Here is a 15,777-nt window from a genome sequence, read left to right as displayed (position 1 = left end):
CTAGGCAAAATAAAAATAATCACTCCGTATTTACTAAATATAGTCTATTAAATGTAAGAAATTTTATAGTGCTAAGGCCGAAAGGAACTTAAGGTTCATTTCCAGTCCCTGTTTAAGAGACACTACCTGAAGTTATTCTACTTTTTAGCTATGGTGGCTGAATCTTCTTGGCCCTTCTGTGACATTTATAGCAAAAATCAAAGATGTTCTAAGTTCTAGTCTTTTGTTCAGGTAAAATCTCACCTCACCTGGAAGCTCAGTATACAAAAGAGATAAAAGTGGAGCTGTTCATTTCAAAGCAGGGCTGATCGCACGAGTGGGCTCCAAGAAACCCGGGAAGCCCGCCCACGCGTGCACACCACTGCTTTAAAAGAGAAACAGCATCAGTGCCCAAAGCAGAAAGACGACAAGTGCAAAGGGATTGCTTAGGAGAGTGCCATGGGGCTTACACCCTCAAGTTCATGAGCCTCTAGCTTTCAAAGAAGAAAAGCCACTTTTCATTTCATCTGGGTGGTGAGATTACTCACAGACCAGGAGAAGAGAGGGGCGGTGAGGTATAAGGAGACAGTTGGCGTTGAAGACCTAACAAATGTTTGTGTGTCTGTGTCATGGGGATGTCTTTGCACTTGGGACTGTGCTAAATTTTAAGAAGCATTACTACCACCTCTGCTTCCTCGTGGGAATCCTGCAAACTTCAGAGAGGCAATAATATCAGCCTTAGAGAGCTATCGGAATCTGTTAGCTAGGGGCTTCTGCCCCAGTGAGAGCCCAAGCCCTGACATCTATTTCTGGGTGTCTCACGGTGAAGCTGAACCAGACTGGGCTTCCTAGTGACCCTGAGACAACCGAAGTGACCACTATTTGTCTTCAATTTGCACTAGCAGAAACAAGAGAAGACCTCTGACCGATCATCAATGCTGGAGATGGAGAAAAGGGTATGTGTGTGTTTCTTCCCTCCTCCCCGCTCTGTTTCATCTGAGTTTCTCTGACTTTGTTGTTCAGGCCAATGGAAAAAGTTCGTCTTAAGAAGGCGGGAGTTCTGCCACATTCCATTCCTAGCTTGATAATAAATTCTTTCTGTGTGACTCTGGACAGCAGTTTGATTGCTAGTCCTTTTGGCTTCTTTAGATGGTTAGTGCTTTTCACTTAGTCCAGTCTTAGGGTCTGGGGTGGGTCCTTGGAAGGTCATCCCATGCACTGGTTTGGCCTATAGGCAGAACTGCACATGCACACACACACACACACACACACACACACACACCCCTACAGTATATTTTGGTTTACTGTAAATCAGCACACATGTACACATCAGGACCAAGGTCTCTTTCCCCTTCCTGTCACCTTGAACAGAAAGGAAGCTTTCGGCAGGACCCTCCGCCATTGATTTAGGTCTTCTGACTTGTTCTATGAGCCAGCAGAATCTTGCACTCACTCTGACTGGGGGTAGGGAGGGGACATTCCAGTTCAATTGCTGACCTCCCAACTGCATTCAGAATATTTTTCTGAGATTTGACATTCTTGGATTGGGAAAACTTAGATTTATTGATGAACCCTACCTGTGATTTGACCCTAAGGGTATAATATGTTCTCATCCCTCCTGTTTAATTTGGAAAGCAGCAAAGTTTTATATTTTACTTCCTTGGCCTATAACAAAACCTTATTGGCATCTCATCTAATCAAGGAATCTTCAGAGTCCAGGCTAAATCAGGAGTGGGTTGCTGGGAGAGAGATGGGCTAGGGGGAAGGGTGCTGTTTCTTCCCAGATAATGATGGCTGCTTCCCCACTCACCCTCTGCTCCCCATCATGGTAGAAGCGGCTCCTTAGGAATTTGAGGGGAGCGTTACTGAAGATTAGGATGCCTTTTATTAATAGAGAGCAAGGGCCCTGGTCACTGGCAGTCATTTGAAATTCCATAAAATCAGAATATCCGGAGGACCCTGGTCCTACCATTTACTTCTCTTCGAACATTCTGATGGAGATTTAAGTCATGTGATTTCTATCAATGAAGTAGTTTCATCCCACAGATCAGACAGACTCCTTGGTCTCTTAGTCTCCTGCATGAGGTTTGCCTGAGATGTGACGCTGCTGATCATGTGGCCCCTGGGAGGCAGCATTTTGACTCCCTTCTAAACCTAGTTGATGTTCAACAGTCTCATTGTTTCTAAACAGGAGAGGCGAGCCTTGGAGCGGAAAATGTCAGAGATGGAGGAGGAGATGAAGGTATGGAGAGCTCTTTCTTCTTTCTTTGTCTGCCCATTCCCTAAATGCCTGCTAGGACTGGGTGATTGAGCCTAGGCCTGCCCCTCCAGATTTCACCACACACTCAACCCCCTCAAGAAGAGATGATGTGTGAAGCGGAGCCGAGCATCTCTCCTCAGCCATTTCATAGGCCCTCTCAGATCACCCAGCATCGCCAATGGGCACCTCGCAGCCCCTCTGGGAACCAGTGCTGCTCTGGCTTAAGGGGAGGTGTGTGCAATCTGGGCAGGTCAACTTCTAAGATTTTTCCAAGCAATAGCTTCACCCTCAGGGGCTGGAGGAAAAGGCTAAATCGAGGGTCCCAGCTCTCTAGGCCTCCCATGAGGTGCCCAGGGGAGCCTGAACACAGCCAGAGACTTTCCTGGCTGGTGCGCCTCCCTGTCACAGCCCTTTGCTGGAAGGAACACAGTTTGAGTCATTCTGCAGCAGAATGCAGATTAATTCACACATCCATTTCCTGCCCCAGCCCATTTGCCCCGAAATATTCAGTAATATTCGACACTCGCCCACTAGAATAAGCTCATGCCCCCAGTGACACCCCACAGCTTACTGCTTTCCTCTCTCCCTTCACCGTGCCCTGCAATGACCATCATCTCCATTAGCCACTTTAATGAACAACTGCCGTCCCAGGCAGCTTTGAGTACTGAGAACTGGCAGTCCACCCAGAAGAGGCAATTCCCTGCTCTGGAAGGGGCCTGCAAAGCAGTAGGGAATGTAGAGCTGCTCGGGGTATCCGCCTGGGGGTGACGTGGGAGCATCTGAGCCCTGAGAGTACGTGATGCCACATTCCCATAGCCACCTAGCACTTGCTCGGCTTTGGCCTTTTTTTTTTTAACTTCAAGGATCTTATTTTACCAGCCATATCATACAAAGCATTCCTCTGGTGAAACTCGGGTTTCCTGACCTGGGAGCAATAAACGCTGAGGTAGTACGAGGCAGATCCCCAGAGCTCTTGCTGTGAGCGAGCATCCCTAATATGCAGTTAGAGCACTTTAGGAGAGACATTTATTACTACGATGGCCCCCCAAATCAGTTATTTACTGAAGAAAAAACTTCTCAGGACCTGACAAGGCCCAAGTTTACAGAAGATCCAGTGCTCACAGTCCTGTTACTCTTTATATAATTCCAGAATGAGGGAGATATGCCCTGCCCTTGAGTTCTTAGTCACCATTCCAAAGCTGTAACTGATCCCATTCACATAGAATTTCAAGCAATACCTATTTATATCTCCAAAAAGTGGCACGTATATCTTTTAAGTTGATGTAAAAGAGCAAGAAGTAAAAACACTTAATGGTTAATTCTCCTATGGTAAAAACAGGATGGCCCAACACCCTTAGCTTCTCCATCTTCTGATTTTTCCAAACCCACCTCACCTAGAGCACAGAAGTATTCTCCCATTTCAAGCGGTGTGTTAGTAGAGCTAAACAGTTCTGGATGAATGAATATCCACAGTTCTTGGTTGCACTGGGGGCTCCTCCATTTTTGAAACCCCTTGAGTAGACGCCGTCTGTACCCTGCTGTTAGGCAGATGTCGGTGGTGCTCATTAAGGAACAGCCTAAATGCTGATCAGGTACATGTAAATGAAGCCAAAGGTGGTGCCTTCTCATGAGGACCCAGGAGTCCAAGGCTAGCCCAGACCCACTAGTCACAGAACTCCGCACCACTCTGCCCAGGCCCGCACGCAAAGACCCAGAAAGTCACCAAGTGGAGCAGTTGAGGTCCTTCTTTATTTCTGTTTCGATCCTAAATTGCCGAGCATGAGAGCCCCTTCAGTGGTTCTAGTTGCTCTCAGGCCTGTGGTTTGAGACAGGCTTCCATATTTCTTTCTCCCTGTTCTGTCAGGGTGAGGACTTCCTAAACTAGGTCACGAGTTCCTTTCTTTCCTCAAGAGATCAAAATACATGAAGGTGTTCGCTCCCTCAGGCTCAAGTTGTTTGCCAGCCAGCTTCAGATCCAGTTGTTCAAATTATCAAAGGAAGCCAGATCCTGGCTGTTTAGACCTCAAAAAATAGGCACACTGATTTGAAACTGGTTTTTGTTGTTTTTGTTTTTAGTTTAAAAATGGATGCATTCAGTCAATTGCCATTATTCTCCATGACCAGTTGCAAAGTCAAATGGAGAAGACACACCTGCAAGTTCTAAAGCCCCTAAACGCCCTTTGCTCAGGTCCAAGCCCAACACCAGGTTTACAGATCGTCTGGCTCCCCCTAGAGGACAAAGGGGGAGGAACATAAAAGCCTCACAGCCAACACCAATTTCATGTTTCTGTCTATACCTTGAGATAAGCAAAAACGTCAAATATTTAGATACAGACATCATAAAATTGATGTCACTGACCTTAAAGGAGTCTAAGAAGCTGCTTGGGTAGCTTTCAAGTCCTTCTTCCTCCAGGCTACAGTTTGGGGTCAGTAACACCTTGGGAATGATCAGTGGTTAAAATCTCTGTGTGCTAGTCAACCACACAGGTAACTGTCTTATCAAATCTGGGACCCAGTACAACTAAGGTCCAGTTAGCCCCCATGCCTGTTGCGTATTTGGTTTATACAGATGCTCAAACCTCTTGGAGCAATCAGTAGGGAGCAGGTTGAAGGTTGACCTCCAGTGAACCCCGAAGATCCAGTAGGTCTTCAAGGACAGAAAGTGACTCTGGTGCCTGTTTTTTTGATTCTGGCAAATAAAGTGCAAAAGCCAAGTGAAATGGGGAACCCTGAGATGGGCTTGCCCAGGTGTACATGGGGCTCTGAGCTTGTGACATGGGTTGCATCTTTCTGGCCTTACTAGAAAGGTAAGTATTTATGAGTTCTCCCCGGGACATACTGCACTCAGATCCTGGATTGGAGTAGAATGATGTGCCAGCCTCTGACAGGTGTGCATGTCAGCGTGAGCTGTGCGAGGCTGCACTGGGTCTGGCCCACATCAGACCGGATGACTTTTCTACTGCATCAGCCATTCAGCATTGGCTTCCTTCCCAGACCTCCTCCCTGCCTCTCCCAGGTCCTTGCATGAGGGGCCCAGCAGCCACTCCCCTTTTAGATCGCTCTTGGAATTTTTATTTTTACTTACTCTGGAAATACCACTAGCTGACCCTGCCCTTCCCCACCCTGCTCTGTGCCCTGCCCTCCCCTCCATCTTGCTGCCTTATTTTCAGTACTATTTCCTATGGAACATTCCACCAGATTGTTTCCTGCCTCTCTCCCTCATGCTGATAACTTCCAAATTCTTCCACCTCGATCTGCTTGTACTCACTTGTTAGACTGAATCATTTTCATTGCTCGTGCCTTTTATATTACTCCCTAGGAGGCAAGGACCACTTCATGTAATGACTATGGTTATGTTGAAAGCTTTGGTCCAAGGTCAACACCAAAGAAGGGTGAGAGCCAGGGACTTTCCATTGGTTCTTATGTTTGGTCCCTGCCCATTTCTTTAAATATTTCCGTATGCTGCACCATGATCTCCTCTGATCTCAGTCCTCTCCATGGCCAACATGCTTGCAGAGGGTAAGAACCACTGCCTGGTCCCTACCTTTTAATGGCTCCATGGAAGTGTTGGGCTGCTCTGCCTTTTTCCCAAGGTGCTCATTCTCCTTTGGGGAAAGAGATATTCTTCAGTTTGTCTCTGCTTGTTTTTCCTTTTCACTGTTTTTTCTCCCCTCCTGCTGCCTTTCATTTTCTTGCTTCTTCACGTCCAACTATAACTCTGCTAGTCCTTCATTTCTGTGCCTCACATCCATGTGGGTATGAGAAACTTCTCTCTGGTGTGTCATCACTATAATCCACAGGATTTTTCATCTTCCTCTGTGAAGCCCTATTTGCATAATAAAATCCTTTTCCTCCTCCCAAAGAGCTGAAGGTCTTGGTTACAGGGTCAGTACAGACAACCACTTAGGCAAGGACAGTAACAGTAAGCAGGCCTGTGATATAGTCGCATTTATTGAAGTCTTTAGGTCCTTTATGGGCTACAAGGTATTAGGAAGAGTATCTGTGGACTGGTTATTCTGTCCCATTTGTAACACTTACAAATAGTGATGTCTGAAATAGTACATCAGTCCAAGTAATTCCACTGTCTTGGACATTTATTTCTCCAACTTTTGTACACAGCTGTAATTTTCAGAGCATGAATCTGTATGTGAACACCTCCAAGCAGCTGCCCGCCTCTTCATGAGCTGGGACAAAGAGCACAGTCAGCTGTGAATTTCGTGCCGCAGGTAGTCCTCTAGCAGGTGAAAGGCGGGTTAGCAGTTCTTGGATCCTGGAACAAGCTTCTGGACTGCAGTGGAGAGCTAGCAGGGTTAATGAGGCACCCTAGAAAACAGGCCAGAGGACCGTGCAGATCGCTGCCCGTCTCTTAGCTTGTACGTGCCCCTTCGGCCTTCTAAACAGTACATGCCTCGTGCAGAAGATACTTAAACGACAGGCCTCTCTTTTGTTTTCCTTGTTTCATTTTTTAAAATAAAAAATGAAGTACAAGAAGGACCCGGGGGTGGGGGGAGTAGGAGTAGGGGCCAAGTATGGGGCACGATGAGAGGAGGGAGAGAGAGAAGGGCCGCAGCTGGATTTAGGAATGCAGGGAGTCCTCAACTCCAGGGCCCACTGATGATGAAGAAAGGCCCCTGAGGCTATGGCTCAAGGTGTTAAATCCGTTCAGAAGGCCCAAGCCACATGGTGGCTGTCCTTCTCAAAAGCCATCCACACATGCTGTTGGAGAACATGGTGGTAGTATTCACGTGCTGACCTGCAGCGCAGTCAGGCCTCGGCTGAGAACCGTAGGCCCAGCCCCCCACCTCGTTGGTGCTTTTCTCCCTTCTTCCTCCTCTCATCCTGCACCATCACTCCCGCCTTTCTCATTTCCTTTCTTGCATGCCAGCTAAAAACGGAAAACCAAAAAGTCACGTGATTTCTTTGTCCTACTTTTATCTCTTCTGGTCTGTCTTGTCTCTCTCTTGTCTGTCTGTCCCCTCCATGTTTCACTCTCTACAGAACCTCCACCAGCTAAAACAGATTCAAACCTTGAAGCAGATGAACGAGCAACTGCAGGCTGAGAACAGGGCCCTGACCCGAGTTGTGGCCAGACTCTCGGAGTCCGTCGAGTCCTCGGAAACCCAGGAGCTCTAGTTCTTGCCCCTCTTCTCCACCTCACTTCCCTCCTCCGCCACTCCAGGCATGTTCACTCTTCTTGTTGGACCCAGAAGCCCCGTGCTCGTGCCCCTCCATCGGAGCCACCGTATTGTGGGTGCCTCTAAGTGTCGGTCATCTGCAGATGGAAAGAGCCAGGACTGAGACCACAGAGTGAGACATAACAGCCTAGGTCAAGGGGAGGCCGTGGAGGAACCCTTACCTGGGCCGGTGGTCTATTTGGTAAGATCACCACATCACCTTCTCCTCCCCTGGAGACTGAATGTGGATTTGCTCACTCGGCTACACATAGGAGTTCACAGACGTGCACACATATCCGTGGATGTGCAGACTCGGTGGGGTCATTGCTGAACTGAGACTGAGCTTCTCAGTCGGCAGCAACCCAAGTACATCATGGTCGCTGGAGCAATGGGGGCTGGTCCCGGACTCCAGATTCTTGTTGGGCCTGGGGTAACCAAAGGCAGGGACTCCGGACCCTGGCTGGGAGCTTTTAACGGATGTAGTGCCTGGTGGGCCCATTCCCCCATCTCCGCCCTGCCCCAATCCCCAGAACATACCATAGAACGAAGTCTTCCACATCTGACAACATGCTGCATGGGGACGACTAGCACTAAAGGCTAGAGCTCCACCACCAGCAATGACACTGTCCAGCCCACCATTTGAGTAGAATTGGCTGTTCTTTGCCTCCCTTCTGCAATAATCTTTGCTTTCTTCCCCCTCCTTGGGAGGCATTGTTCTCATCCCTGTCACAAATCTCTGGGTCCTACGGATGTGCCCCTTTACCCCCACCCCTAGCCAGTGTGTGGGCTGTGAGGCAGAGCACAGCCTGGATAAATGAGACCCGCACACAGCCAGACCTTCCCTAATGGGGGTGGGTTTGCAAAGGAGATGACAGTCGTTGGAGCGGAGAGGAGGGATTTATTCTCAGCTGGGAATCAAAAACTATGTTTGCTAACCTGAAGCCTTTCCTTGGATATAGGCCTGAAAGACAAGCTCACAGATAACTTGTTTTCCCGTTCCGCGGTGGTATGATGGGGTCACCGCTGCTGAGCAATTTCACTCTTTGAAATGAGTTTTTAATTTTCAGCAACAATCTAATTAGTCCTGACCAGCGCCTGTTCTTTTCTCTGCCTATTTGCTTGTGCCTTCAGGGTCAGTAGCTGGCAGCTAATACCCACTAGATCTCAAGCACCCAAATTACCATAAGGGCTGAGCTAATATCCTGCTGTAGATGCTATCACGCACAGAAAGAAAACTGAAAGGGAAGTAATACCTCGGCCTGGCACCAAGCAGCTTAGTTACCCTACTTACCGAGTGCCATGTCAGGTCCTAGCTCCATGCTTTAAAGTAAGCCTCAGGATTACTGGAAAATTCGACAGGGGTGAACTAGGGACCCACAGAAGATGTCCCAGTTATTTTTAGTTTCCCTCTTTGTGCAACATAGTATAGAGTATGGAGCAAAACTAGATCTCGTGCTTTCAGTGGTTAATAACTAAGGTAACAAGTTATCATTTATTAAGGCCTGTGCACAGTACCTTCTATACTTTTTCTCACTTACTCCCCAGAACAGTCATTTTAACATGTGGGGGAAAAGCAAGTTACAGATCAAGTAACCTGTCCAAGGTCACTCAAAGAGTAAGTGGTAGAACCAAAATTCATACCCAGTATGTCACGTTCCAGACCCAAGCACTCAACCACTGTGATTTTAGCTGCCTTGTGTTTGGCACAGAGTTTTAGCCATTTGTTAAGCATATGGCCTAAACAGTGCAAGAAGAATCTGTTGAACAACCATAGTGTGCCCCACCTTTGCAGCTGAGGGATGGGGGACAGCATTCTGCTTTCTCTGCACTCTTGACTTCTTCAACAGCCATTACCACCCAAAGATTTTGCCACTGTAAAGAAACCATTGCATAGCACATGTAACAGAGCAGCAAACTGTGGCCCATCAGTCTGGCCCATAAGCCATACAAATAGTTGGGGGTAGGGGGTGGAAGTCAAAAGACAAAGACTATTTCATGACATATGAAAATAATGGAATCAAATTTTGATGTCCAAAAATAAAGTTTTATTGGAACTGAGCCATGCTCATTTGTTTACATATTATCATTATGTTTATAAGTACTTTTGGGCCACAAGAGCAGAGTTGAGTAGTTGGAGCAGAGACCATATGGCTTGATATCAGTTGTCTGGCCCTTTATAGAAAACATTTGCCGATACCCACCAGAAGGAAAGAGGGGATAACTAAGCCAAACTGACAGCGTGGCCAAGAAAGTTCGCCCTGCCTTTTTGGATGTTTGGGGGTTTGTTTTGTTTTTTAATAATCCCCTAGAGAAATCATCTTATCTCAATGTGTCGTGTACGCCATTTCCAAAAGAATGTAAGCGTGGGATGCTCTCCCCACTTCCCAAATAGTCAGAAGCAAAGCACCCTGGGTAAGGCTCATCCTGAGCCCCCTATCACCCTGCAGCTAGCCTTGTCCTTCCCAGGACTCCGCAGCTTTAAGACCCTCATATCCTCTCCCTCTTCAACACATTCCTCATCAAAGGCTGGACAAAGTCATGTTTGGAAAACATGCATTTAAATTTTATTTGCCCAAGACACCTTAACATCAAACCAGTGAACTGGTAATTTAGAAGTTAAGAAAGCTGACCTCCCGGGGACTGAAATGATAAAGCTCCGTTAAACCTCGTACTTCTCTAGTGCTTCTGCATGTGTTCTTATTTAATCATTCTTTAAGTCCAAGTGAATATCAGATAACACTGTTCATTTCCTCCTCTCTCTTTTGAGAGTCAAGTTTATGAGACTGTTTTCCCCCTTGATTTCTACATTCCACATCTTGTACTTTTTGACACTCCCTTAAGATGTCAGTTGTAGCATATTGCAGCTGGGAAATTGCCTTGTCCAAGTTTTTGTTTTTTGTTTTTTTTTTTTTTTCAAGAATTGAGTTCTTAATGTGGAAATAAATCACCAAGGCTCAACGATTTGTTTGTACATTTAAAAAGCAGGGAGGGGTCACCTCAGTTCTGATTTGGTGAGCTGCTGGCAGAGGAATGAAATCCAACGACACATACAGCTCCTTCCCTGCCTATGGAATGCTATTGCGGAAATACGACTTTCAGAGTCTCACTGATACCCAGGCTGGCTGTGGGATCCAGGATGGAGCATTGGAGAGCAGATGGGAAGCTGAAGCACTGTGGGGCCAACCTGGCTGACTTTTTCTAAAAATCTTCTTGGACCGAGCTTTCTGAGCATTCACTTCTGATAGTCAAGGCCACAGGGATGGAGGCACGGAAGAGAGCAGCCAGAACAGCTTTGATTAGGCTGGAGGTAGGGGAGGCAGAGGCAAAGGACCAAAACTTTATTTTGATACTATCTGGATTAAAATCTTTTTAGTAAAATTTGCAGATCACCTACCTGCCATCCCACATTCATGGGAGGACTCACCACGGTCATGAGAATCCCAAGGATCGCAGGGCACATCATGCCCGTCAGCACACTTCCCCGTCCAGTTCTCCCGGGGCCCTCACAGGGGCCCGACTTGATGAGCGACCAGGGCAGAGACCATGATTCTTCTTTAGACACAGAAATGGAAGCCCAGACAAACTGAGTGTTTTGCTTAAAGTAATAGAGACCGTTCATGACCCCAACGGTGCTGGAATTCTGGACTTCTGGTGCTCTCTTTTCCACCCCTACACGACCTCTGTAATGAAAGAATAATCTTCAGAGTCAGGCACACATGGGCTCAATATCAGCTTTGCCATTTAAGAGCTGGGTACTCTAGACTAGTTAGGAAATTCTTCATTTCCTCATTTGTAGACGTAAGGATAGCACCTGTGTCACAGACTCATGTGGTACTAATGAGACGATGGGAGTGAGAACTTCCCCATTATGGATGTTCACTGCTGTTTTCGTTCCCTTAATACAAATCCTTTGTGTCTCTGTGATACATAGTATTCGTGTAATCGAGTCTACATCCTCCAGAAGAGATTGGGGAAACAAAAATTTTGTTTCTTAATGTACAGTTAGAGTCCCTAAGTCGTTAATAGCAGTGCCAGAGCTAGAATTAAACAGGCCTCATGACCTCTGAGCCCAGGCCATCCTTGACTGGTGACCTCACCTCCTGCTGGAGTCCTGTAGGTTTGCTGACTAAAAACATCAAAGCATGTTTGCCTTGATGGGATGTAGATGTAGATTTCTGTAGGTGTAGATTTCTGTAGCTTTCACGGTGAAGATGTACTTCCCCTCTAACTTAACTCTCCCTACACTGCCAGCAGGACCCACACAGGAACTGTCCCTCAGCAACGTCCCATTGTAGTGCTATAGACTCTCAGCACACCTGCCAGCCTGTCTGGTCCCATATGAAGACTTGGCTATCCAGACTAGGGCCTGGGCTGCCGTGTTTCCTTTGTTTGCCTGTTGAACAGCACTGTGTCGTGTTCCAAGATGGCAGAACTGATAGAATTGAAATCTCTATTCCCCCATCCCCCAAAGCACCTATTTCCTGGATCTGTAGCACTATCCCCTAAAACTGCTGCTGAGGACCCTTGGTATCCTGTGGTAGCTCCCCATAGGGAGCTCCGGGTGGGAATTAAATACATACCTATCACTCCCTGTGCGTCACAACTGTGCAGTGACCGAACTTGTACACTCCCTGGGTTTTAGTGGTTGAAAGTGGATACGTATAGTATGACCGGCAGAAATTTGGGTGGATTTTATCACAGAAGGCACAAGGAGGACCTTAAATCTCGTGGGTGTGACAGAAAGCTGAGTTGTGCCTCTCCCCTGTGCATTCCTACTTTTGATGGGGTGTGAAGCAGTGTCTGCCCTTAACTCTTTTTTCGTTGACCCAGGACTCCTTTCTCAGTTTCTGCTCTGTGTCCTCACCAGCTCCCTTTGGCACTTTCCTTAATATCTCCAGACTAGAAGTGAGTTCAAGGGCCAGAACCATCGGGAACAGTTACCGATTCAGGAGAATGAAAGGACACGTGGTGTGGAACGTGAAATAAGATGCTATTGCTGAATATGCTAGTTCAAACGATGGAGGGGCTTTGGTCTCCCTAATGCACATCTCCCTATGCACATCTCCCTATGCACATCACCAAGTCAACAAACATGAAGATTCGGGGGACTTCCATCCCTGGGAGAAAGGGTGGTGACAGTACCCTGCATATTCCGCCTCCGAACGCCCTGCTCGCTGGGCTGGCCTGGCCTGGGCAGGGAGGGTATGGAGGTGATGATTCCAAGCTCTAACACACCTTTCCCTCTGTCACCCTGCAGGTGTTAACAGAACTGAAATCCGACAACCAGAGGCTGAAAGATGAAAATGGTGCCCTCATCAGAGTCATCAGCAAACTATCCAAATAGACTAGGCTCCCAGTTTGGGAGGGGAGGGGCAGCATTTGCTGTTCCCACCCCTCTTTTCCAGCCATTGCCTTCCAACCAAAAGAAAGTGAATGTTTTGGTGGAAGGACTTCTTTCTGACCCTCCTCCAGTCACTTCCTCTGCACCGTACATGTCCTCCGCACTCTGAATGCCCTGTCCCTCCCGTGCCCCCCACCCCCTGAGTTTATGACAGTTTTAATTGAAGCATGATTGTGATCATTTGAGCCGTTCGAGCCATCTGGAGAAGGCCTTGGGGAGTCCACCAGGCTCAGCTGTGGATCCCAACTCCCTGCTGCGCAGCTACTCATCCACATTGGATTTGATCCAAACATGTAAGACCTCTACCCAAACCAGTACCCCACAGCCTTTTACACGGACCCAGTGTCCTCTGATATAGGTGAGTCTTACGGTGGCCATTCCAGGATCCTGTCTGGGATGCCAAGGGAAACAGGATGTTAGCATAATCATCGGACAGCCTCTGGAGCTATGTTTCCATTAGATTCCAAGGTGACAGTGACTCTGCATTGAAGGTCTCTGCTAGTCTGCACCTCTCAGGAACTGACTTTTCTCTTACTCCTTGCTGGTGTTACTGTTATTTTTTCTATCAACAACCCAGTAACATGCCTGATTAGTCTTAATTCTTACTCTTTCCTCATGCCTGGCCCCTTTCCCCAGGGCTCCGATGACCCTGGCTTCCTTACTCCTTTCCTCTCTATCCTTCTATTTTCTGTTCTCTCTCCCCTCCACCACCTTACCACATTGTGTAAGAGCTAGAACAGAGCATCTGACCTCACTTGTCTTTGGCCATTATGAAAAATCATTTCTCCTGGGGCACTCTGGAGACCAGAAGAATTGCCTTGGCGGCACCACTAGCCCTGTTGCAGAAAAGCCAGACCATGGCATCAGTATCAGCCCACTGTTCTCATCTCCCACTTGTCTTCCCTACACAGTGATTTTCCTTATTAGAAAATCTGGGCTCTGAACACGCCATTCTGCCTCATCTCCTTTTGACCTTGTTTTCCTCTCTGTACTCTGGCACCTGCTCCAAATGAGAAAGGAAGTCCTTGGAAGGAAGCATGAGAGCTGGGATGGGTGGGAGGTGGACCAGGGAGTGGAAGCACACATATCTGGTGTGAGTAGAGTATCTGGGGACATCTGCAACCTTGTGACAAAGAGGACAGAAGATAGATCGTGCTGTGGTAATTGTGGTGAATTTGATGATTTCCAGTGACTAGATGTAGGGGAGAGACCATTTGTTTTCTAGAAACCAACAGGAGAAATGACCTCTTAATAGAGGCTTAAAGTGATGGGATACTTCCAACCCACTGACGAGAGTCACAGAATCTTAGAGTGGCAAAGCCCAGAGGTCATTTGGTTGAGCTTTCCATTGTCATGTTAGAGGGACCCCGCCGGGACCCTACTGCCCCAACTCTGGTCAGGTAGCTGTGCATTTGTCCCTTGAAAGGTGGGCAACTCTGATAACCAGAAAGCTTTTCCTAAGATGAGTCAAGGTCTGCCGTGGGGGCTCCACATGGTCCAGTGCTGCCCTTCGATGTGACAGCCCCTCGTGTCGTTGGTCATCTCCCCTTAACCTTACTTCCAACTGGCATTTTCCCGGTCCTTGAAGGCATCCCTCACATGGCATACTTTTCCTGCCTGTCACATCTCGTCTGTCTTCCTAACGTATTTGGCCTTTACAGGCATTTTCTCCCGTGGTTGGTTTGAGTGTACAGGTCATGTAAATCCTCCTCATTTTAGAGTGGCCCATGGAATTCAGTGCTTAGAGTGGTCTGTTCTCTTAACATGTATCACCTCTGCCCATTTTTAATTTCTTTCCCAAAAACGACAGTGTAGTTCTTCATGGCCCTCTGAAATGTTACATGCTCTTTAAACCAGAGGTCCTAGTTCCAGAATAGGAAATATGTCTTCTCTGGCAAGACCCCATTTTTAGAATATACAGAGTTCTCTCTTCCATTTCCAACCATTTTCCAAGAGAAGCCACTACTGATTAGGATTTTGTATGACCTTGGGAGCACTGTCAGCTCAGTTCTCAGGGAATGCTAAATTAGAGTAAAATGTTTCCTCACTTCCACTATAAACATCTTCTTCATTCTAGGGAGAGGGGAAATCAACAGAAGGTGTTGACTAATTGATTCTCCTGGCACATCCTGGATATTGGGCAAGGCATGGGGGCGGTTCCTGCCTCTTTCTCAGGAAAGGAAAGCTGAATTATTAGAAAAATATCTTGACCCTCTCACATTAGATAGACCAGGTAAAGGGGTTACAGAGCGTTCCCTCATCTGTTTGTGCCTTTCAAAAGCGTGGGACAGAATCTAAAAACTCCTAGGTGGGTGTTAGGCCCTGCTGCTTCACACAGCCCTTTCACATTAAAGATGCCTTTTCTTGCCAGAAAGTTTTCCTTGTGATGAAAAATTTACAAGCTTTTCAATCTCAGGAATATTGGATTCTATGGCCAAAAAACCATGAAAGTGTAAGCCATCCCAGGTCATTTCAGATACTCTGTCTTATGCAATTAATTTTATTGGACCGATAGACTTTGAATTCTGGTCCCTTCCCAGAGAATAAAATACCCTTTCCTCACAGTTTCATTGACTGGAAGCTCAGGAGTGATGTCTAGAGACCTAATGGCCAGCCGTGTGCTCTCGGTGCCGACAGCAACAGGCCTCCCCCCATTTGTGCTTTTGGTCTCTGCAGTGGGCACAGACCTCCTGTCCTCAACCTACTGGTCTGGATACCCAAGAGCACTCCAGATAGCTCAGGCTGCGTGAGTACTGCCGGTCTGGCCAACAATTGGGGGCTCGGCTGTGCTGGGTCACTTTCAGACTCTTTACATGAAATACCAGGATGGGGACGAGAAGGTTCTTGGTACGACTTTATATCCTCTGTTCTCATTAATTTGATATTTTTCAAAACCAAGCCACACCTTCAGGAGTAATGATTCGGCCATTCCAGAGACTCTCTGGCTGAAGTTTCACTGCTTT

At 47.2% G+C, this 15,777-nt stretch overlaps 1 protein-coding gene across 7 annotated transcripts in view; it reads left to right on the top strand.

Annotated features, from left to right (window-relative positions):
• PPP1R12B (protein phosphatase 1 regulatory subunit 12B) overlaps positions 1–15,183 on the top strand; it is a 212,752-nt gene extending 197,569 nt beyond the window's left edge. For 4 of the 7 annotated variants that reach the window (XR_013968008.1, XR_013968009.1, XM_080824313.1 and 1 more), the window contains 3 exons: positions 882–935; positions 2,171–2,221; positions 7,238–9,470. Coding sequence is in view for 5 of the 7 variants with exons in the window: in XM_080824313.1 (XP_080680439.1) it covers positions 882–935; positions 2,171–2,221; positions 7,238–7,372 (240 nt within the window). In the remaining 2 variants the exon portion in view is untranslated. Of the gene's footprint in view, positions 1–881; positions 936–2,170; positions 2,222–7,237; positions 9,471–12,670 lie in introns of those variants that run through there. The other 3 variants (XM_080824314.1, XM_080824312.1, XM_080824315.1) reach the window with 1 other exon arrangement.
• Positions 15,184–15,777: the final 594 nt, after the last annotated feature.

Source organism: Martes martes (assembly GCF_963455335.1).
Source record: "Martes martes genome assembly, chromosome: 15".
Taxonomy (NCBI): Eukaryota; Metazoa; Chordata; class Mammalia; order Carnivora; family Mustelidae; genus Martes; species Martes martes.
This window is presented reverse-complemented; position numbering and strand designations above follow the sequence as displayed.